At 36.8% G+C, this 25,029-nt stretch overlaps 1 protein-coding gene and 1 pseudogene across 1 annotated transcript; one reads left to right on the top strand and one right to left on the bottom strand.

Annotated features, from left to right (window-relative positions):
* The first annotated feature begins 134 nt into the window (after positions 1-134).
* Positions 135-714, top strand: LOC120154555 (annotated as a pseudogene).
* A 1,942-nt stretch (positions 715-2,656) lies between these two features.
* On the bottom strand, positions 2,657-22,550 carry LOC120154603 (mitotic spindle checkpoint protein BUBR1-like). The gene is made up of 6 exons (XM_039166300.1): positions 22,478-22,550; positions 3,953-4,007; positions 3,477-3,642; positions 3,294-3,376; positions 3,009-3,086; positions 2,657-2,923 (listed from the first exon to the last, which is right to left on the bottom strand). Exons 3-6 carry the CDS (start codon positions 3,639-3,641, stop codon positions 2,860-2,862), a joined length of 390 nt encoding a protein of 129 aa, XP_039022231.1. The 5' UTR covers position 3,642; positions 3,953-4,007; positions 22,478-22,550; the 3' UTR covers positions 2,657-2,859.
* Positions 22,551-25,029: the final 2,479 nt, after the last annotated feature.

Genomic DNA, 25,029 nt, shown 5'->3' with positions numbered 1-25,029 from the left:
ATATGGGTATATGTTCTACATGATATGTGAGAACATTTCTTTGAAAAAAAAAATAGATTACCCTTGTTTGTGAAGAAAATTCCATGCAGACGTTTGATTTGTCAAGGAATGTATGAAAATTTAGTTTGGATTTGAGTTGGGTGCAGAATGTTTCTCAAGGTGCAGATGCCATGGAATGTCATAATTCCTGCTGACAGCTTGGATCCGAAAGGCTTGATGCTCAAAAAGGCGATAGTGATCCGCCTTATGGATGAGTTTGCTACCAAGAAGGCCACCAAGGATCTCGGATATTTCGTGGCCGTAACAACCCTGGAGACCATCGGAGAGGGCAGAGTTAGACAGAACACGGGGGATGTACTTTTCCCGGTTTTCTTCAGCGGAATCACAATCAAGATTTTCTGAGGAGAGGTTCTGCAAGGGGTCGTACACAAGGTACTAAAACATGGAGTGTTCCTGAAGTGTGGACCGGTCCAAAACATTTATCTGTCTCACATAAAAATGCCCGACTACCGTTACGTGCCCGGGGAGAACGGAATGTTCATGAACGATAAACACTGGAAGACTCAGAAGGATGTCGTCATTAGATTTATCGTGATTGGGACCAAATGGATGGAGGCTGAGAGGGAATCTCAGGCATTGGTGAGCTCGGAAGGTGACTACTTGGGACCGGTTTCCTGAATGTCTAACTTTTCTCGAACTTGTGTATATATTCAAACTTGTGGTGATTTAACCTCAACTTTGGAATCATCCACCGACTTGTTTGAACTTGTGGTAGTTTAGCCCTAACTTTGGGTTTGTAGGGTAACAATCATTGTCATTTTAGTGACAAATTGCAAGTATGGAATGTTGCTGATTGCTGAGTAATGATCGTTTTTAAATGGTGATAGAAAGGAAATAGTGCAGCCTGTTTCAACTTTTGTGTTGTTAGTCTGCTCGTTTTCCTTCTCATTTGCATATGGGAACAGTTTTTTTTATAACCAAGATGAGATTCCTTTATTTATAACGGTACATTCAAGCTGCTTACCATTTTGGGACAACACTAGCAACCAGAGAGGATCGGTCATTTTCATTATTAGTGATGGTCATTATGATTTTGACCAAAATAATAAGGTAATGAAATTTAGGGGTGTAAATGAACTGAGTTTGAAAGAACAAAGTTATGTTTGTGTTCGTTTATTTATTTTTTAAGGTGTTCGTGTTCGGTTCATGTTCGTTTAAATTTTCAATATCGTTTTCATGTTCGTTTATTTTATTTTTGAAGGTGTTGGTGTTCGTTTATTTATTGTTCACGAACATGTTCATTTAATGTTCGCAAATGTGTTCGTTTATATGTTCACGAACATGTCCGTTTAACGTTCGTTTATATGTTCACGAATTTATTCTTGAACATGTTCGTTTAGCGTTCGTTTATATGTTCACGAATTTATTCTTGAACATGTTCGTTTAACGTTCATTTAGTGTTTGTTTAGCGTTGTTTTATTATTTGTTTATCGTTCGTTTATATATTCGATTTTTAATTTCATTTGCAAGCTAAAAAAATGATAAAATTACGCTACTGGTGTTTAAACTCCTTAAAGTTCATAGTTTAAAAAGCAACTTTTATCATGTGTTCTATTTAATCCTTATCTTAGCCGATATTTAAAATGTAAAAAAATAAAATGAAAATGAGAATTAGGCAAACACGTTTGTTCATGAACATAAATAAACGATTTGATAAACGAGCTCAAAAACAAGCTCATAAACGAGTTTGTTCGTGAACATAAACAAACCGAACATACATGTGTTCATGTTTGTTCGTTTATTAAATGAACATATATTTTTGTTCATGTTCGTTTATTTAGCTTAACAAACGAACATAAACGAACGATTCACTGAACGCTCTGTTCATTTACACCTGAAATTCAACGATGTGCCAATCCTTACCTATAGAAGTCTCTAAATGTAGGCTATCAAAAGTTTTAGCAAGTAAAGCCATAGAGGGGAGGAGAGAGCAAAACCCAAATTTGCATTGCGGGTTGCATATACATGGCATAACTATTTACGCATCAGAAACTGAAAGCAACCAACTCTTTCCCCAGATTCATCTAATATTTTTGCATGGCTCAACTATTAAAATGTTTATCTAATATTTTTATCATTTGTGGGTATAATCCGTTAGAATCAAGTCGGGAAAGATTGAGTTTGGGCCGAGCTTAATAGCTCACCCATTTTCAGGTAATTTTGGTGGTCCGACAGTAATTTTGGTGGTGGCTAAGGAGATTCTGGTGGAATGAGTGTAGTTTTTGGTCAAGAAGAATGTGTCCCCTTTTCTTAGTGTTGCATGACTCTTTATAATGCTCTAGACATGTGTAGTTTAGGAGTTGTTGTGGCATTAGTGTTAATTGGACATCCTAGGAGGTGATGGTATAAACTTGTTAGTCATCAAATAAGATCATGTATATCAACACGTGATCAGTGATAATCGTCCGCAAAATATACTCACGGTATTATAGATGACGGACACGTGTTTATTGGTGTACGTTCGCGAGGTAGGCTTTGCATTGCTAAAAGTTTACATAAGTGGATTTTCATTTTTGAGGGTTCGCATGGGTCGCTGACTCAAAAATAGTAAAAAGTAAGAGACTAAAATATAGGAATTGCCACCAAATGTCCACAAAAAATAATTCAATGGTAAATCATGAACAAACTTAACCGCAAGCATCACACACTTATTGAGATAACCAAAAAACACCTTAAAGCCCACAAAAACAGGTAAACACGTAGTACGACATGGTATTATGAATCCGGCTTTGGAGTTAAAAGCAAATCCCACCATGAAAATGAAACAAGCACACCACCATTGTCATTCGGGCTTTGAAATCACCTAGGTAGACTGTTTGAAGGGAAATTCCGCAATGGATTCTCCCCAAGTAACTCAGTTTCCCTGCACAAAAGATTCTCATGAATCAGCTAAATTACCAATATTTATCTTTAGCAGTAATCTTTAAGCACTTGTTTACAGCATTTACCTTTTTATGTTTTTGCCATCCAACTCTCTCAGTTGCAGACTTGAAGTTCTATCATTCTCATCAGTCGCTTTTGGCTTTCTGATAACAAAAAAATTGATAAAATTAGTAATGCAAACACCATAGAAAAAGTAAAGAATACAGGCCAACATTTTGAGTATATCTACAACACATATATATACTTATTTTCCATATTTTTTTCATTCTTTTCTGATATCTATGTCTGAATAACAGTTGTATATATGCATGTTCAGAAGTTATTAACTTTTCAAAATAACTACTACTTACTCTGCACATTCCTCATCAACAAAAACTTCAATATGAGCACTTGCACCAGTCCCCATGGTTCTTGGAACAGGTCGTTGTGGAACCTGTGAAGAATTTTTGAAGTTCAATGTCATTTGCAGAATAATCTGAAAAGAACAATACATTTCCCAATATCAAGAAATCATGTTCAGAGTTGAAGGAAACCTTGTATGATGTCCACTTTGTAGGCACTGCATTATTTTCTTTGTTTCTCTCAGCTCTATCTCCAAGAGTGTGCCAAGAGTTTGAATCAGTACTTGGCTTAGAGGGATGACCCCTCATCACATCCATATTGTTGTCATTGTAAATAGAAAGTGGAATTTTCTGCATCCTATGACGGAAACGCAATGGAAAATTAAGTTTATAATATGTTCTTATGGCTATTAAATATTGCAGAAAGGGAACATCATTGTTAAAATGAGTGTTCCGTGGTTAGAATGAAGTAAAGAAAGATGGGAGCTACGTTGCTTGAGCTGCATTTTTCTTGAAATACACATGCTTGACACGTGTCCTATACATGGATATGAAAATATGACTTTCAAGGATACTCATGCATAACCGTATCTGATGCTTACACGAATCCAAGAAACAAAGGATGAGAGCTCAAACTTAAAAGTATAAAATGGTTTTTGTTTGCGTACTTATCTTGCTTCAACTTATTCCTGCCAAGCTCAAAAGTCTTGTTGGCCTGCCTTTCTGCAATCACAGGAATTTACATGTTACGCTGTGGAAAAAACCTGGTATGTGATAAACCTGTAGATGCTCGTTTTTGTCCGGGGCTAAGTTAGAACAGATCCGAAGCAATGATGGGCTTAAAGAAGAACCCAAACCATTTGGAGGCCAAATCCAATGATCCTCAGCAAAAACATATTCCAGTCCACGTGAAGCTTGGAAAACAAAAATGGTTAGGAGTTAACAAGGGGAAAAATGTAGTTAACAAGTTAGGAGCCATTTTGGTAGTGGAGAGGAACACGACTGGGAATTAAAAACTGAAAGGGTTAGTTTTAGGGGGAGACGATTTTTTATTGTTTTTTTTACTCAACGGGGGAATGAGAAAAGAGGGGTAGAATATTTCTTCACCCCAGATTCAAAGATCAAAGGGTGTGTGTAAAAGGGATTCATGTAATTTATTCTTTTGATAGCAATACAAACAGAGGAGATTTCAGAGCAGTTTTTTTATTAGCAACACAGTTTTTAACAATAGAAAGCAGTAAAAAAAAGAAAGAAAGGGCAGTACATAACCAAAAAAGCAAGCAACAATCATTTCAATATAGAAGAATCAAGATGTTCACCTTGCTTTGTTCGGGTTCCAGCCAAATTTGAAGTCATTGGAGTACCTTGGTTCACCACCGGTGATAAAGGACTATCCCTCCATTCAAAAGCAATAGAAAACAGAGGGGTTCATCAGCAGCAGAAAACAAAGGTAACAAAGGCTCTTCCCATAATTTCTACCTTTCTCAAAAATAAGGAAAATATAAGATAAACAAAATCAAAATCAAGTTACAAGGTAGTTTCTAAATCTGATTTTAGGGAATTTTTGTTTCTTTTTGTTTATGTTTTTCATTCGAATTAAAAAAATAATAAAAAAGGATTTGGGTTTTCTTTTTAACATCTTCAATAGTCATCCTTCTGTTTTGGTGAAGAAAGCAATAGGAATGGTTTAGAGTTTGTTTACCTTTAGTGAAGAGGTTTCGCAATCTGGGTCCATCGTAAGGAGCGGGGAAGTCGTCGCTAGAGTGAAGTCGGTCGGGCTAGGAAGTCAAGCAGTCGGTGTCCTTTGGTTGTTTAGGTAGGACATTTAGGGGTTTCGGTCGAAGGAAACAAGAGAGGGTAGGAGAGGAGTTTTTCATTTGGGTTCCATTTAGGTGTACATAGGCTTCCAACGGCCATTCGGAGCAGGAGTGATATCGATTTAAGGGGGTGAGATTCTCTTCTTTTTCCTGAGAGAGCGGCGCTGCGCGAGAGAGAAGAGAGTTGAGAGTGAGAGAGATAACGGCTGGGGAAAGAATAAAATAGGTTTAGTTTTTTTTAACTTAAATAACATATATATGTTCTTATTAAAACGACGTCGTGTAGGTGTTTAAGGTTCCCGTTTGCGCAGGGGTTATTCACCATTTGGGTCACACAAAGTTTTCATTGTAATTCATTTTGGTCCTTGAATTGATGTTTTCGTATTTCTATTTTTACCTCCATATTTTGAGCGCATTCGATTAAGTCCTAACTGGTAATGTATTTAGTTTCTGTTTGTTTATGCTTTTAACTTGTACTTTTACGCATGTTATATTTTAGTCCCAGAATAAAATCTTTTTTGTTTTTAATTTAGTTATTAATTGTTGCGTGCATTTAATTTTAGTCACTAAATCAAAGTTTCCAAGATTATAATTTGATCTTCATATTTGTAATCGTTTCCTTTTTAGTCATTAGTTTATGTTATTTTTTTTGCTTGCTTATGCATTTGGCACGTAATTTTGGTTAATTGGTGTTCTATCCTTTAAATCTAATCTGTTGTGTTTTAATTTGGTCTTTGTATTGCATGTTTATTTAATTTTAGGCACAAATGTTGATTATATTGTTTTTGTCATTTAGACATTAGAGTTCTATATTTTTGCATGTTTCTTTTATGTCCTAAAGGTTGATTTATTTCTTCATACATCTGGCCATTTAATATATACATGTACACTTTAATTCTTACTTTGTTTGTATTTAAAAATAGTAAAATTTTGTTTAATATGATTTAGTCCTTAAATATAGTTATCTTGTGAAATTTGTATTTTGGAGTTAATATGTTTTTTTTTCAAGTCACTTTCGTACATTACATATTAATACATATATATATATAAATTATAATTTGTGGTATTTAAATATCTTTGCATGACATCATCTTTGCATAATGTATGATACCTTCATGAGCATAACTCGACAATATTACATAATTGGATTAAGGGTAATATACTTTTAATTTAAAATTGTTTTAAGTGGACAGTCATAACTGATTTGAGGTCCGCTTTTAATGATTTTAAATTAAAAGTGTATCCCGAAAGTGAAACAAAAAAATTGATTTGTCACCTAAAATTTGGGAACGAAAGAAAAGGAAATGTTCGTTTATTTAAATATATCGAGAAAAGGTTGTTATATCTTTAAGATCTGGTCTCGATATTTGTAAATAATCGAACATTCTTTATCTTTCTAAAACGACTTGGTAATTTTAATTTAATTATTTTGAGTGCTTTTGAATGTTTTAAATTTACATTTTTATCTTATGTGATCAAAATTAAAAAAAAATTCGAATTTGTAAAGTTCATTGCAAAGATGTTAATTAATCGACTAGGTACCGATTTAGGGCGTTGTGGGGGTGCTAATCCTTCCCCACACGTAACCGACTCCCAAACTCGGACTTTGGTAACGCAGACCTCAATTTGTTGTTTTAATTAAAATTAGTTTTTATTTAAAATGACAAAGCATTTTTGGGTGCCTAATCACACCCTAATCAAAGATTGGTGGCGACTCTTCGAACCGTATTTTCGATAGTAAAGGAAATTCAAAATTTTTCGAAACAAGAGGTCTTTTAAATCGCATAAATTTTTAAAATAAAAAGAGACAATTAAGAATTAATGTGGTTTTCAAAATCTCACCTTTTTTCACCTTTTAGAAAAAATCGTTTCGACAGCTTGGCGACTCTGCTGGGGACTTTTTTTAGAGAGTCAGGCCGATAGTCGATTAATTAATTGTCTTTGCAATTGAAAATTACAAATTCGTTTTAATTTGATTTTTGATCCCTTGTTTGGTTTTTAATAAGTTTTGTTTGTATTTTGTTTTTTTTAATTTAATTCGATTAACAATTACATAGTTGTACTAATTTGTTTGCTAATGATTTCAGATTAATTGTGTGAATTTAGGAAATTTTGAGTGTTTTTATTGTGTTTTTTCGCTTTTCCTCACACACTGCACAGTTGCATTTTCATGACATGTGCTAAAACCCCGCTCCGTCCTAATTAAGTAGGAGTGAGAGACTATGCCCTCGTGTGGTTTTCACCTCCGCATGGGATAGTGGATCGCTCCTGGAGCTCACGCCTTATGGTCCTCGTGATGGTAATCACCTCCGCATGGACATAAGGAGATGTGTTCCCTCGAAATTGAACTCGATCCCCTAAAGCCTGTGATGGGCCAGGATTGAGGGTTCGGTAGCCCAAGGGGGCACCGACAAGGACAATTCGAGAACCTATTACTTTAGAACCTAACCCGGCATATAGTGAACGTAGAGCCCGAACTTAGGTTGAGCCAAACCCGAACCTTAAGAATCCCGTGAGGAGGGTACACAAGGAAAAGCTTTTTTTTGAGTCATTTATTTTCGTTTTTTAAATAAGCATGCGAACTAGATATCATGCGGTTAGGTTTATTTTTTGAATAAGCATGCGAATTAGATATCATGCGGTTAGGATTTATTTTTGTGAATAACAAAGCATGGGGGTAGATATCATGTTGGGTAGGATCTGATAAAGCATGATTGGGTAGCCAGCATGTGGGTAGGATTCTTGAACAAATTATTATCCCGACTTAATTGCTTTATGTTTGCTAACCGATCTCTTGTTGTCTTTGTCTTGTTTCTTTTCTATTTTGCATTGCACTATCCATTACATGGTGTTGATTTAGGATCGATGTCCATATAGAAGGCCAGTAATATGGAACGAACGGTTCAGAAAGAGGTTGAGGACAATGCCGATGTTCTGAGGTGGTCGGAACAGTCCCAACTGACCAATGGGGACAGCGTGATGCTTGGATACGTGTCGGAGTTATTTGGTTATACTCACATTAACGTGCGTCAGAATGATCTAAGTGAGCTAAATGAGATATGGGGAAGATGGACAGTAGCCGATAAGGAGATGTTTTATCAGTTGTACGGCGACATTCCTTATCTTCTGGATGTTCCTATTGACCGAAATCTGTTTAGAGCGTTGGCGCAATTCTGGAATCCGGCTTACAGCTGTTTCACATTTGGTAGAGTGGATCTAACACCAACAATAGAGGAGTATCAAGCTTTGGTCCGTTGTTCGAGGTCCCAGATGGATAGAGTATATACCAAGCTGGTAGTCACTCCTTCGTTTAAGAAGAAATTACTATTGATGACCGGAATGAGTGAAGATTGGGTAATCAGAAACATTAAGAATAAGGGAGACAGTGAGTGTATCTCTTGGGCTGCTTTGAAAGAAGTAATTGATCATCACCCTGACAAGAGAAAGAAGCTTGACTTGTTTGCTTTAGGGATTTATGGGCTCGTTATTTTTCCAAAAGTGTTAGGATATGTAGACGTATCAGTCGTTGACCTGTTTGAAAGATTAGACAAGCGCATGGATCCAGTTCCAGCTATTCTAGCTGAGACGTTCCAGTCTTTGAGTTCTTGTAGGCGCGAGGGAGAAGGACGCTTTATAGGATGTGCGCCTTTGCTGCTAGTGTGGATTCTGAGTCATTTCAAACATGTTGAAAGAGCACCATAACGAGTGTTTCTAGAGGGGTTTTCGCCTTTGAAAGATTTTCTTTCTAAAGAATGGTCTGGGGGCTTCACCGAAGAAAAATGGATGGTCATCTTCAAGGATATCAGAGATGGAGATATTTTGTGGCGAGCTTCGTGGAATACCTCTTCGGATATACTTTACCGATGTGGAGAGCGAGATTGGGTTCCTTTGCCAGGTATATGGGGTTCTGTTGGGTATGCACTGCTACTAGTTTCCAGACAGTATGGATCGATGTAGTTCATTACAGCCACGTGGGACTTGGTAGGATCAGATTTTGCATTCAAAGGAGATCAGTATAAGGGTAAAGTTAAAGGGGTTACTGAGGCCTGGAAGCAAACTCGTCGCGTAAATTTGTTCACCTATGATCTCGAGTTATCTCAAGAGTACGAGCAGTGGAGAAGCGGTCGAGTAAACGACAACATCACGATAGTGAATCCTGAAAATATTCAGCCGGTGGAGGAACAGTTGAGAGTGGTGCCATCTCCATTAGAGTTAGCCAAGCGCGATTTCGAAGAAGAACGTAGATAATGGAGAATGACTTTGCAGAAACTGGAAAATGAAGTGTATCAAAAGGGATTGGAGATCGACATTCAGAAGAGTAGAGCAGATTTAATTGAAAAAGTAGAGAAGCAACTTCGGCTAGATTTTGATGATCTTCGGTCAACTTATCAACGAATGGTAAAAGCTCAGGTAGGTTCTAGCTCGAGTAAGCCTGTCGAATTGAGGCAAGAGGTGGCGAGCCTCAAGAGAGTAGCCGGAGAGAGTCAAGAAGAGCTCAAGCAAAGCAGGCACCAAGTGAAGATTTTATCGAAAGAAAAAGATTCTTTAGAGCAACGATTACAAAAGAGTCAAGCCTAGAATGAGAAGTTGAATGAGAACATTTCAAGTTTAGAGACTGCATTACGACGATACTGAATAAGGGAAGGTAGCTCGAGCCAGAGGGAGGTTGAAAGTCTGAAAAAACAATTGAGTGAGCTTGAAGCCATGGTTCAAAATTTTCAGAGGCAAGCAAGTGAGCTATCGATAGTTCCTTATGAGGGGGATATACAGTGGCATTTTCGATGGGAGCAAGCTCAGGCGAGAGTTAAGAAAAGAGAAGACCTTATTGCTTGTTACTTAGGACACGCGCGGAGAATAGCTCAATATTTGGTCATTTTATCCGAGGAAGCTATTGATGTGACTGAAGAACTGGATCCCGAGGCTGAAGAAAACCAGAAGATCGTGGAGTTGCTAGCATATGTACAGCAAATAGGAGAGATGGTGCAGATTTATTTGTGATATGTTTCAACTTTGTAATTGAACATTGTTCTAATATAAAGAGTTGTTCTAAGGAGTCGTTCCAAGATCAATACCCTGTATTTTGCATATGCATTTTTAATACATTTAAATTTTTGCATCGCATTTTATTCATTCATAATCATATATCTCATATTCATTAATAAATATCAGCGATAACAAAATGACTCTGTGAAAGAGTAATACTGAAAATCCCAAGCATATCTACAGAACTAGGAAGAAAGTTATGGAGGACAAACTTGCCCAAATTGAGAAGGCTCAGTTGGAGTTACAAGATAATATTAAGAAAATGCAAGAAGATATGATGAATGCCCAAAAGGAGATGTTTGCCAAGTTTGCGAGTATGTTGGAATGAATAAATCCAGAACATAAGAAAAGCCCTATGCCAGAAGGTGTAACTGAGGACCCACTTCATCATCCAGGGTTAACCCCAGAACAATCTCAGAACGTTCAAGTGACCCCTGCACATGTCGGGAAGGTGCACATTAATCCAGTCGGTGCTTCTGTTAACGTACAGCCTGGATCTAGTTCATATCAGGAAGAACATCAATATCATCAAGTTTCGGACCTTGATGAAGAAGCTAAGAAGAACCAAAACAATCCGTTGGAAGAGAAATGGAAACAATTAGAAAGAGAGGTCAGAGCCATGAAGGAAGATACCAGTGTCTATGGATTTGACGCAAAGGAGTTAAGTCTAGTTCCTGATCTGGTCTTGCCTCCAAAGTTCAAGGTTCCTGACTTTAAGAAGTTTGATGGTACCAGGTGCCCCTCTGCGCATATCACGATGTTTTGTAGAAAGATGACCGGATACATAGGGGACGATCAATTGTTGATACACTGCTTTCAGGAAAGCTTAACTGGCTCGGCAATCCGATGGTATTACCAGCTGAGTAGAGCTAATATTAAATCGTGGAAAGATTTGGCTAAGTCCTTTCTTGAGCAATACAAACATGTAAAAGATGTTAGGCCTAACAGGATGATGTTGCAAGGAATGAAAAAGAAGTCTAACGAGAGTTTTAGACAATATGCTCAAAGATGGAGAGATGTAGCAGTGCAAGTCCACCCACCATTGGAAGAGGAGGAAACAAATATGCTTTTTGTCAATACCTTAAGGGCTCCTTTTTTCTCGCATCTTATCGGTAATCCTTATCGAAGTTTTGCTGATGTGGTTACAGCAGGAGAAATGATTGAAATGGCTATCAAGAGTGGAAAGCTCGAGGGAGGAGAATCTAGTAAGAGGCCACCAACGAGGAAAAAAGAAAACGAAGTCAGTAATGTGAGGCAGTACGATTCTAATAACATCACTGTTTCCCGTCCTCAAGGAGCAGGGTCGTCAACACAAAATGATAATAGACAAGGGGCAAGGGACCAGAGGAGAGAGAGGCCTCAATTTGACCCCATCCCGATGACTTATAAAGAATTGTTTCAGATTTTATATGATCGACACGTGGTTTCGCCGTATCACGTGACACCAATGCAACCTTATTTTCCCAAATGGTATGATGCTAGTGCTCAGTGTGAGTACCATGCAGGGAACCCTGGGTATTCCATTGAGAATTGTACTGCTTTTAAGAAGGTTGTCCAAGCTTTGAGAACGAGGAATGTCATCAACTTTGGTGATAGTGAGCAGCCGAATATAGCTCAAAATCCGTTGCCAAGCCATGCAGGGGCAGGAGTTAACGCGATTACTGAAGAGAAAGGAAAGAGAATTGTAAGGAATGTTAGTGAGCTAGCATCACCCATGAGTTGGGTGTGGTGCCAGATGGTTAAGGTAGGATGGTTGAAGCCCAGTTTGGTGGTTGAACAGTTTAACAGTGGAGAGGTATGTCTGTATCATAACAGTGAAGGACACAGTATTCAGCAATGTCCTGACTTCCTATCTTTGGTACAAGACATGATGGACAGTAAAGAAATTGAGTTCGTTAGAGAGATTGCTGAAGAAGAGGAAGCGGAAGTTTGCGCTTCAGAAGGATCGTCTAAAGGGGTATACAATGCCAGTTGTCCCCTAATTATTACTCCCAAGAATCGATTGACTGAAAAGGTAACTCCAAAAGTGGTTATTACACCTCCATCTCCATTCCCATATCGGGATAATAAACAAGTGCCTTGGAGATATGATTGCCATATGGGAGATGTAACAAAAGAGAATGAGGAAATAGATGAGATGGGACACTTTACCAGAAGTGGTAGGTGTTATTCTCTTAATCCACCTAAAGAGTCTGAGAAGAAGGTTGCAGTTGATAAAGGGAAAAAGGTTGATGTGCAGATAGAAGAAGATAAACCTGTTATCAATGAACCGGTAACCGAGAGTGAAGCGGTAGAATTTTTGAAATTTTTGAAACACAGTGAGTACAGTGTTGTTGAACAGTTACACAAGTGGCCTGCCTGTATTTCTGTTTTATCATTACTTTTGAGTTCAGAGGCTCATAGGAATGCTCTGTTAAAGGTTTTGAACCAGACTTTTGTTCAGAAAGAGTTGCCCATTGAAAAGTTGGATCGGTTAGTTTCCAATGTACAAGCTGATAATTTTTTATCTTTTTTGAGGATGAAATCCCTTCTGGGATGGTTGGTAGTCAGAAGGCTTTGCACATCACAGTTAAATGTAAAGTGCATGTGTTGTCCCGGGTCTTGGTTGATAATGGTTCAGCTTTGAATGTGATGCTCTTAGTGACTCTAAAGAAGCTTCCATTAGATAGTACACTTATGAGAACCTGTCAAAGTGTGGTTCGAGCTTTTGATGGGACTAAAAGAGAAGTGTTGGGCAAGATTGATGTTCCTCTGAATATTGGTCCAGCAACTTATGAAGTGGAATTTCTCGTAATGGACATTATGCCTACGTACAATTGTTTGTTGGGAAGGCCTTGGATTCATCAGGCCGGTGCAGTTCCGTCCACATTGCACCATAGACTGAAATTTGTGATTGATGGAAGGTTTGTATGTATTCATGCTGAAGAGGACATTATTGTTTCTGTTTCTACTACTGCTCCGTATATTGAAGTTGATGAGCAAGCCGTCGAGTGTTCTTTCAGATTGTTGGAGTTTATCAATGCTACGTTCGTGGCCGAAGACAGGAAGATACCAAAGCCTCGATTGTCAGATTGTACCAAAGCCTCGATTGTCAGATTGTACCAAGATATGGCTCAAATTGACTCTTGGAAGAGGAGAGAAAGTTGGAAAGGGGTTAGGTCGACAGTTGCAAGGACCGGTGAATCCAATATGCCCTATTATTAAAAGAGATTGATTTGGTTTGGGGTATCAGCCAACTCCGAGGGATAAACTGAGGGGAATTAAGAAGGGTCAGGAAATGAGAAAGGCCAGATTGGCTGGTGAAGACCTTAGCTGGGAACCCATGACCTTCCCGCCGTTGAGCAGCATTTTCATATCTGGAGGGTATATGTTTCAAGGGAATTCAAGGAACACTGAGGTGATGATTGAGGATGCCTTGGGAGATTTAGGCATTAACGTTATAACTGATGATGAATTTGAGGAAATGAGAGTTATGGACATTTATCATGCACTGCCGGGCTTCGTGTTGAACAATTGGACGGCGGAAGAACTGCCTGTAGTTTACAAATCTTTTACAGAGTAATGCACTGGAACTTTCTCCCTGTTGTTCATACCCTGGGGCAATAGGTGATTTTATGTAAAGGGTTAAGCTGTTTGTTTTTTCTTGCTTTCAATAAAAGATGCATTCTGTTAGTTCCAAATGGTAAACATTCTCCCATGCATTTCATTCATTCATTCTTTGTTGTATATATGTATGTATTTATTTATTTCTATTTATTTATATGGGAAAAGATCCTCCCATATGTATATATGTATATATATCTTCTCTTTCATTATTTTTTCAGGAGCTCAGATATCAATAATATGAATGCTAATGACTCTGACCCAGAGATTGATTTCGAGAAGCCTATATGTCAAGGGGAAATCGAAGATTGTGATGATGATGAAGGATGTGAACTACCTTCTGAATTGCTGAAAAGGGTGAAGAATGAAGATAAGCAGATTCTGCCTCATGAAGATCCTACCGAGATTTTGAATTTAGGGACAGATGAGGATAAGAGAGAAGTAAAGATTGGTACCACTCTGTCAGTTGGAGGTCGACATGATCTGATAGAATTGCTTCACGAATACAAAGATGTATTTGCATGGTCATATGAAGATATGTCGGGTTTAGATCCAGAACTGGTTGTTCACAAACTGCCAATAAAGTCTGAATGTAAACCGGTACAACAAAAACTGAGAAGAATGAGACCCGAGATGCTGCTCAAGATTAAAGAGGAAGTAAAGAAACAATTTGATGCCGGGTTTCTTAAAGTGGCCAAATATCCTGAATGGGTGGCGAATATTGTCCCAGTATCGAAGAAGGATGGGAAAGTTTGAATGTGTGTCGACTACAGGGATCTGAACCGAGCTAGTCCAAAAGATAATTTTCCTTTGCCACATATAGACACGCTAGTGGATAATACTGCTGGAAATTCTTTATTCTCTTTTATGGATGGTTTCTCTGGCTACAATCAAATTAAGATGAACCCTGAAGATATGGAAAAAACGATGTTCGTTACCATGTGGGGAACGTTTTATTATAAAGTAATGCCGTTTGGATTGAAGAACACCGGGGCAACATATCAAAGGGCCATGGTGACGTTATTTCACGACATGATGCATAAAGAGATAGAAGTTTATATCGATGATATGATTGTCAAAGCTAAGACAGAGGAAGAACATATTGGGAATTTGAGAAAGCTTTTTAAAAGACTAAGAAGATGCCAGCTAAAACTCAACCCAAATAAATGTACTTTTGGGGTGACATCTGGGAAGTTATTGGGATTCGTAGTAAGGCAAAAAGGAATTGAAATACACCCAGATAAAGTAAAGGCTATTCAAGACTTGCCAGCCCCACGAACACAAAAAGAAGTCAGAGGATTTTTGGGGAGATTGAATTATATAGCTCGGTTTATTTCACAGCTGACGGAAAAGTGTGATCCCATATTTCGCCTTCTTCGTAAGAATAACTCAGGGGAATGGAGTGAGGATTGTCAAAAAGCTTTTGAAGCAGTGAAAAGATATTTGTCGAGCACTCCAATCTTAGCGCCACCCATCTCAGGCAAACCCTTGATTCTTTATTTGTCAGTTTATGAAAATTCAATGGGTGTGTGCTGGGGCAACGTGACCAAACTGAGAAGAAAAAAAGGGCTATCTATTATCTCAGTAAGAAGTTAACTGAATGTGAGATAAGATACTCACCAATTGAAAAATTGTGTTGCGCTTTAGTATGGGCTACCCGAAGGCTTAGGCAATATATGTTGTATCATACTACTTGGCTTCCAAGCTTGATCCCTTGAAATATCTAATGGGTGTGCCTGCATTATCTGGAAGATTAACCCGTTGGCAAATCCTATTGTCCGAATTTGACATCCAGTATGTAAACCAGACGGCAATCAAAAGAAGTGCTATAGCGGAATTAATTACAAGTAGGGCTTCGGAAGAATATAAGCCGTTGAGCTTTGATTTCCTAGATGAAGATTTAATGGCTATTTCGGTAGAAGAAGCAGTGGCATCCACTAGTAAATATTGGAAGTTGAACTTCGATGGTGCTTCAAATGCCATGGGACATGGAATCGGGGCAATTTTGGTCTCACCAGAAGGAGAGCATTATCCTTTTACCAGTCGGCTTAATTTTGATTGTACAAACAATATGACCGAGTATGAAGCTTGTGTTCTGGGTCTTAGAGCTGCTGTTGAACGCAAAGTAAAAATGCTTAAAGTAAAAATGCTTAAAGTATATGGAGATTCAGCTTTGGTAATATACCAGCTCAGGGGAGAATGGGAGACAAAAGATCCCAAGCTTGTAGAATATCGTAAGTTGGTTATGGAACTTGTTGAAGAATTTGAAGAAGTAACTTTCAATTACCTCCCCAGAGAAGAGAATCAAATGGCAGATGCCTTAGCCACACTGGCAGTGGCATTTAAGATAAGCGAGCATTCAAATATGATGCACATTGAAATGAAGGCTTATGAGTATCCAGCCCATTGTTTTAATATTGAAGAGGAAGAAGATGAAAACCCCTGGTATTATGATATCTTGCAATATATAAGGTATCAGAGTTATCCAGAACAGGCCACTGAGAATGATAAGAGAACCATTAGAAGAATGGCATCAGGGTATGTGCTTGATGGTGAGACTCTATACAAGAAAAGTCTGGATCAGGTCTTGTTAAGATGTGTTGACACGAAAGAAGCCAAGTTGATTCTTGAAGAAGTGCATGAAGAAATATGTGGTACCCATGCTAATGGGCATGTTATGGCTAGACAATTATGAGATTTGGGTATTATTGGTCAACTATGGAAACAGACTGTATCAATTATGCCCGAAAATATCACAAATGTCAGATTTATGGAGATAAGATACATACTCCTCCTTATCCTTTGCATGTAATGACAGCTCCATGGCCATTCTCAATGTGGGGCATGGATGTTATTGGACAAATTTCGCCCAAAGCTTCAAATGGCGATCGTTTTATTCTGGTAGCCATAGATTACTTCACTAAGTGGGTAGAAGCAGCTTCTTATGAAAATGTTACCCAATCAACAATATGCAAATTCTTAAAGAAAGAGCTCATTTATAGATATGGTTTGCCCGAGAGGATTATCTCCGATAATGCGTTGAATTTAAACAATAAGATGATGGACTCGGTCTGTAAACAGTTCAAAATAAAGCATCATAATTCCACCACTTATCGCCCAAAGATGAATGGGGCAGTAGAGGCGGCTAATAAAAACATCAAAAGGCTCATAGAGAAGATGACTGAGACCTATAAGGATTGACATGAGAAGTTGCCATTTGCTCTGTTTGCTTATCAAACTTCAATACGAACTTCAACTGGGGCAACTCTATTTTCTCTGGTATATGGGATGGAAGCTGTCTTACTTATTGAGGTGGAAATTCCCTCACTTCGGATTTTGTCAGAAGTGAAGCTCGATGAGGCAGAATGGGTCCAAGCTAGGTATGACCAATTGAATTTGATTGAAGAAAAGAGATTGAAAGCTATTTGTCATGGTCAGATGTACCAAAAACGTATGATACGGGCACATGGTAAGAAAGTTCACCTTCGAGAATTCCATGAGGGAGACTTGGTGCTTAAAAGGATTTTGCCTATTCAGAAGGATTTCAGAGGAAAATGGATGCCCAATTGGGAAGAAACTTATGTTGTCATGAAAGCCTTTTCTGTAGGAGCTCTAGTCCTAACTGAAATGGATGGATCAGAATTACCATATCCAGTGAATTATGACGCTGTTAAGAGATATTTTGCTTGAAGAAGAAATAAAAGAGAAAATGAAAAAATGAAAAAAATAATAAAAATGAGAAGAAGAAAAAGAAGAAAAGAAAAATGAGAAAAAAGAAAAATGATGGAAAAAATGAAAAGAAAATGGAAGAAAAATGAAAGAGAAAATAAAAGAGAAAAACAAAAGAGAAAAATGAAAAAAATAAAGAAAAATAAAAGGGGGGTTCAAGATGAAAACCCGAAAAGGGCGTCTTGGAACCAAATGAGGTCTCAAGTTGAAAACCCGCAAAGGGCGACTTGAGTTGAGTTTGAAATTCAGAATTCGTGCATGGTGGAAGGTTCTGAATCAATTTTGGAAGTGGAAAGAGCTCCTGATATGGATAGTAACAATGACAGTTGGTGATCAGGGATGAGACTCAAGATTAATGAGTCTCGATTGAAATAACCAAGAGAAATTGAATGCACATGAGATTCAATACTGGTTTAGGGCATCCAATGATAGAGATTTGGGAGTTTAGAAGTAGATTCATACTCTTAAGCATCACAATTTTGGAGATCCTTTTGACAGAAGCTACACTTGAGATATTCTAACGGCGTGCCAGTTCAAAAGCACTTGCATTATTGATATTTGAAGACGCCTACTCTTTTGTTCTTTTACTGTTTCCAGTTAAAATTTTGCCATGAAATTACCTAAAAATTCTTTGTATTTATATAAATAAAGAGATGTCTTTCCTTGTTCGTTTCCCTTTTGTAAGCATCTTATTTTGAAAAGTTAAAACATATAGCTTAACTTGAAGTATATAAGATCATTTTGTATTATTGTGCAAAAGGTTTTGGAAAATACAGGTATTCTGAAGCTGATAATGGTTTTAACATGTAAGCTTGTGTGGTTATGGGAGGTTAAAACTTTGGAGTTCGTAGAAAATCTCAGCCATTAAAAGATGACCCTAAGAGATTGTTTTTTGTCGAGAAGTTGGTCATGGATACTGGCGGGTTTCAAGAAAGAAAAGAGTCAAGGTCATGTTAAGCCGAGAGATATGGAATTGAGATTATTAGCCGGGGTGAACTGGTCAAATATTCTGTGCCTAAGATGAAACCGAGTTCCATCGAGATCAAAAGGAAATGGAGTTCATTCGAAGAAGAAAACACATTAAATTGCATAATTGCATACATTTAGGCATGAATATGATCATGGCATTCATAATTGCATGATGACTACAAGTCCGAGGGATAGTTGAAGATTGAAGATGTGAAAGCATCAAGATGAGGATAACTAATTTTTTGAAATCTTGAAAAGAATGATGTTTAGACGACAACTGAGCCAAAGTAGATTCATATATCCAATGGCTTCCAGACAAGTTTTCGCGATGAAGATGGATTTTCAGAAATTTTCTCAAATTCTAAATTTTTGAGTATAATATTTTTCAAACATACATTAATGTTTGGTAATGTTTGATTTTCAGGTTTGGCCTTCGAAACAAGTCAAACTTAAGCCTTCACGAAAGAGTAGTGAAGCAAATCATCTATAAGCCTTCATGAAAGAATAGTGAAGCAAATACGTTTGATGAAGATTGTTCGAGTTCTATACTCACTGAATGAATAGGGAGCGGACCCGTTTGTATGAAGATTTGAGTTCTATACTCTCTGATGGAATAGGGAGCAGACCCGTTTTATGAAGATTGTTCGAGTTCTATACTCTCTGAAAGAATAGAGAGCGGACCCGTTTTATGAAGATTGTTCGAGTTCTATACTCTCTGAAGGAATAGAGAGCGGACCTGTTTGTTGAAGATTGTTCGAGTCTGATACTCCCTGAACGAATAGGGAGCAAACATATTTTATGAAGATTGTTCGAGTCTTATACTTCCTGAACGAATAGGGAGCAGGCTCGTCATTTGAAGATTTTTCAAGTCTTATTTATCCCGGCGTAACAGTGAGTGGTTTAATCTTTTAAAGTTCTCTTGACCGGACAAATTCGATCATCTTTTGATATTTTCTCTATTCTCGTTACATGACAATGAGCAAAGAGGGATAGCTGTAGATGCTCGTTTATGTCCGGGGCTAAGTTAGAACAGATCCGAAGCAATGATGGGCTTAAAGAAGAACCCAAACCATTTGGAGGCCAAATCCAATGATCCTCAGCAAAAACATATTCCAGTCCACGTGAAGCTTGGAAAACAAAAATGGTTAGAAGGAGTTAACAAGGGGAAAAAGGCAGTTAACAAGTTAGGAGCCATTTTGGTAGTGGAGAGGAACACGACTGGGAATTAAAAACTGAAAATGGTCAGTTTTAGGGGGAGATGATTTTTTATTGTTTTTTTACTCAACGGGGGAATGAGAAAAGAGGGGTAGAATATTTCTTCACCCCAGATTCAAAGATCAAAGGGTGTGTGTAAAAGGGATTCATGTAATTTATTCTTTTGATAGCAATACAAACAGAGGAGATTTCAGAGCATTTTTTTTATTAGCAACACAGTTTTTAACAATAGAAAGCAGTAAAAGAAAGAAAGAAAGGGTAGTACATAACCAAAAAAGCAAGCAACAATCATTTCAGTATAGAAGAATCAAGATGTTCACCTTGCTTGGTTCGGGTTCCAGCCAAATTTGAAGTCATCGGAGTACCTTGGTTCGCCACCGGTGATAAAGGACTATCCCTCCATTCAAAAGTAATAGAAAACAGAGGGGTTCATCATCAGCAGAAAACAAAGGTAACAAAGGCTCTTCCCATAATTTCTACCTTTCTCAAAAATAAGGAAAATATGAGATAAACAAAATTAAAATCAAGTTACAAGGTAGTTTCTAAATCTGATTTTAGGGAATTTTTGTTCCTTTTTGTTTCTGTTTTTCATTCGAATTAAAAAAATAATAAAAAAGGATTTGGGTTTTCTTTTTAACATCTTCAATAGTCATCCTTCTGTTTTGGTGAAGAAAGCAATAGGAATGGGTTAGAGTTTGTTTACCTTTAGTGAAGAGGTTTCGCAATCTGGGTCCATCGTAAGGAGCGAGGAAGTCATCGCCAGAGTGAAGTCGGTCGGGCTAGGAAGTCAAGCAGTCGGTGTCCTTTGGTTGTTTAGGTTTTGCATGTTAGATTTAGAGTTGGCTTTAGGGAGTTTAAAGCAAAAAGAAAGGGTTGTGGTAGAACCGACCACTATTGACAGGGGTTAGAGAGAAGAACGATGCACACGTAGGGCATTTTGGGGTTTTGATCGAAGGAAACAAGAGAGGGTAGGATAGGAGTTTTTCATTTGGGTTCTATTTAGGTGTACATAGGCTTCCAACGGCCATTCGGAGCAGGAGTGATATCGATTTAAGGGGGTGAGATTCTCTTCTTTTTCCTGAGAGAGCGGCGCTGCACGAGAGAGAAGAGAGTTGAAAGTGAGAGAGATAACGACTGGGGAAAGAATAAAATAGGTTTAGTTTTTTTTTAACTTAAATAACATATATATGTTCTTATTAAAACGACGTCGTGTAGGTGTTTAAGGTTCCCGTTTGCGCAGGGGTTATTCACCATTTGGGTTACGCAAAGTTTTCATTGTAATTCCTTTTGGTCCTTGAATTGATGATTTCATATTTCTATTTTTACCTCCATATTTTGAGCGCATTCGATTAAGTCCTAACTGGTAATGTATTTAGTTTCTGATTGTTTATGCTTTTGCCTTGTACTTTTACGCATGTTATATTTTAGTCTCAGAATAAAATCTTTTCTATTTTTAATTTAGTTATTAATTGTTGCGTGCATTTAATTTTAGTCACTAAATCAAAGTTTCCAAGATTATAATTTGATCTTCATATTTGTAATCGTTTCCTTTTTAGTCATTAATTTATGTTATTTTTTTTGCTTACTTATGCATTTGGCACGTAATTTTGGTTAATTGGTGTTCTATCCTTTAAATCTAATCTGTTGTGTTTTAATTTGGTCTTTGTATTGCATGTTTATTTAATTTTAGGCACAAATGTTGATTATTTTGTTTTTGTCATTTAGACATTAGAGTTCTATATTTTTGCATGTTTCTTTTATGTCCTAAAGGTTGATTTATTTCTTTATACATTTGGCCATTTAATATATACATGTACAATTTAATTCTTACTTTGTTTGTATTTAAAAATAGTAAAATTTTGTTTAATATGGTTTAGTCTTTAAATATAGTTATCTCGTGAAATTTGTATTTTGGAGTTAATATGTTTTTTTTTTCAAGTCACTTTCGTACATTACATATTAATACATATATATATATAAATTATAATTTATGGTATTTAAAAATCTTTGCATAATGTATGATACCCTCATGAGCATAACTCTACAATATTACATAATTGGATTAAGGGTAATATACTTTTAATTTAAAATTATTTTAAGTGGACAGTCATAACTGATTTGATGTCCGCTTTTAATGATTTTAAATTAAAAGTGTATCTCGAAAGTGAAACAAAAAAATTGATTTGTCACCTAAAATTTGGGAACGAAAGAAAAGGAACTTATTTAAATATATTTAGAAAAGGTTGTTATATCTTTAAGATCTGGTCTCAATATTTGTAAATAATCGAACATTCTTTATCTTTCTAAAACGACTTGGTAATTTTAATTTAATTATTTTGAGTGCTTTTGAATGTTTTAAATTTACATTTTTATCTTATGGGATCAAAAATCAAAATAAATTCGAATTTGTAAAGTTCATTGCAAAGACGTTAATTAATCGACTAGGTACCGATTTAGGGCGTTGTGGGGGTGCTAATCCTTCCCCACACGTAACCGACTCTCGAACTCGGACTTTGGTAACGCAGACCTCAATTTGTTGTTTTAATTAAAATTAATTTTTATTTAAAATGACAAAGCATTTTTGGGTGCCCAATCACACCCTAATCAAAGGTTGGTGGCGACTCTTCGAACCGTATTTTCGATAGTAAAGGAAATTCAAAAATTTTTGAAACGAGAGATGTTTTAAATCGCATAAGTTTTTAAAATAAAAAGAGACAATTAAGAATTAATGTGGTTTTCAAAATCTCACATTTTTTCACCTTTTAAAAAAAATCGTTTTGACAAAACCGAAACTGGCAAAGAAAGGCGAAAACTTACAATTCTCTCCCCTGGCCAATAGGGTTCCAAAACTTCGGGTTGGTAAGTCGTCATCCTTCAACTCCAGTAGTTTGGTAAAATAATGAAAACAAGAACCAAGTAAATCGATATATATATGTAAAAGATCAAAAGAAGAGGCATTAAATATCAGTGCCTACGTCAGTTGCTTTAGGTCCTTTCATTGAGCGAGCAAGAAATTTCTTGTAAGCATTCCTCATCTTCTCTATTGGTTGAGCATAGCTAAAGTTACAGGAAGCTTAATTAGATCAACAAATGTAAATTCACAAGTTTAAATATATCAAAAGTGGATGGATAAAAAGATCTACAAACAAAACCATGGAAAACTTTGACAAAACATGGTTTACCTAAATAAATGCTCTGCAGTATCAGTTGAATCAAGTTCTATCAATCTAAATATTGAAGACAGATATTACCTGGATATCCCACGATTGAGTATATCATTTGCTGCTTTCATCTTAGACTTGGACTCCATGTGCCTTGCATATGCTATATACAATGCTGAATGTGTCTTCCCAATGTCATTTGCATCAAGAAAACTATAAATGACCTCAGCATCACTACAATGCTCAGCCTGGAAATACAATATCCAGTAACATCAAGTCATCAACTTCGCAGCAACTGATTCAACTTTTTAAACTCAGGAAAAACATGTCCATTTCCTTTAGTATGCTTTCCATGTGATCAGCTAACATGCTAAGCAGCCTATTATCAATAAACTTGGCATGTGAGCTAGCATAAACAAATTAAACAACATTAAACTTCACCTCCCATATAAGATGATAAAAAAGAAGGTGAAAAGTACCCACATATTCTAACCAAATTTTGAGGTAGCGGAGGTCATCTTTATAACGATCTGAATTCCAGAAAGCTCGAACACATTGCTCGTAGATCAATACGAGACCCGAAAAGTCTCCACCTGGTGAGAATGCCTCTTGAACCCATTTAATGCAACTTAACCCACAAAAGAAAAGGTACAAAACAAACAATTAGCCGTAGAAACGGACTGCCCATATCTAACTTCGAACAATAACATCTTAATTAAAAAAAATTAAATCAACGGTAGTTGCTCTTCATTTTTTGTACTTAATTAGTTTCAAATTACAATCATTCAAAATGTAAAACTCAAATCTATTTTCAGCAGAACAGAACATTCAAGATTCAAATAAAAGTTAAGTAATGGTAAGAATAGTTACTCAAGCCAAGGCTGGAGATGATCTTCTCCTTTATAGTCGTCAATTGCCTCAATCAATCTCCTAAAGATCCAAAGACAAAGTACCCAGATAAGAAGATGGACCAAAATATAATTTCTTTAAAAAAAAATAGGTCAAGACACAGACACGCACAAGATAATAGTAGATAAAGATTATGGAATAGACCTTCTGTTATCAAGGAGAGATTTCTTGAGTTGATCATCGGTGTGAGTTTTGAGAGCATGGTTTAAGAAATCGACATTGCGGCCTCTCTTCAAAGGCCTGACGTTTTCTTTGAAGAGTTCCCATTCGTTTCCGGTTTTTCGTTTCGATACAAGGAACTCAGTCTCTGGATCCATGGCTGCTGTTCTGTTTGAGAAATGGGAAAGGAGCCAAAAAGAGAGAGAGAGACAGAGAGAGAGAGAGAGAGAGAGGAGAATTCAAAATTTGAAATGTAACAACGGCTCCTCCTAAAGTTGCCGTTTTATGGAAATCAGGTCTTGGAATAAATTAACATACTCATTGGGGCTGCTCTGGGCTGGGCCATTTCCCATTTTTTTTCTTTTTAAATGTTTGGATAAAAATGAGTTTAATATGCCCAAGTTTTGACGTTCACATATCAAGTTGGATTTGACCCATATATATATATATATATATATATATATATTTATTTTTGTATTTTTTATAGGGTAAACTACACGGGAGACCACTAAACTATGGTCATAAATGAATTTAACCACCGAAGTTTTAATTGAAAAATCAGACCACTCAACTATTTAAATGTTTTAATCAAGTCACCGACTATTAGTTTTTAACGGAGGTGGTGACGTGTTATTAATAAAACTGGCACAATTCTATATTTGTCCTTAATATTTATATATTCTATCAATTTAGTCACTATTTTAATTCAATTAAATAAATTTAACTATCCAATTAGAACGTGACATGTGTCAATACATAATTGGAAGGTTTTATTTATGAATTTTAAATTATTTAATTAAATACTTTTTCTATCCATTCAGGTGGTGACATGTGTCACCACCCAATTGAAGTGAAAATAAAAGGACAAAGTTGCGCTCCAGAAGATTCAAACCAATGTCATGGGGATTATGAGCAACCAAGCGCCCAAACCATTGGGCCAAAGATCCCCAATGGTTTAAAGCTACAACAATTTGTATTTGAATTTGCAACCTTCTCGACTTTGCAGGTTCACACTCTTCATCTTCTTCTTCTCTACCTTAACCAAACCACCACCTTCTCCATTAACAACAAATCGAAGTCTATAAAGTTTGAATTTTATGTTTTTTAATCCTGAGGGTATAGTAGAGAGAGACGATAATA

Source organism: Hibiscus syriacus, unplaced genomic scaffold (assembly GCF_006381635.1).
Source record: "Hibiscus syriacus cultivar Baekdansim isolate YM2019G1 unplaced genomic scaffold, ASM638163v2 tig00111132_pilon, whole genome shotgun sequence".
In the NCBI taxonomy this organism is placed as follows: Eukaryota; Viridiplantae; Streptophyta; class Magnoliopsida; order Malvales; family Malvaceae; genus Hibiscus; species Hibiscus syriacus.
This window is presented reverse-complemented; position numbering and strand designations above follow the sequence as displayed.

What these genes read in the sequence shown, in the direction of transcription:
- LOC120154603 (XM_039166300.1), bottom strand. Translation starts at nt 3,641, where the DNA reads ATGCAGAAAATTCCACTTTCTATTTACAATGACAACAATATGGATGTG. An exon ending in GTTGATGAGGAATGTGCAGA is followed by an intron (nt 3,087 to 3,293) that starts GTAAGTAGTAGT and finishes TTTTGTTATCAG; the next exon opens with AAAGCCAAAAGCGACTGATG. An exon ending in GATGGCAAAAACATAAAAAG is followed by an intron (nt 2,924 to 3,008) that starts GTAAATGCTGTA and finishes TCTTTTGTGCAG; the next exon opens with GGAAACTGAGTTACTTGGGG.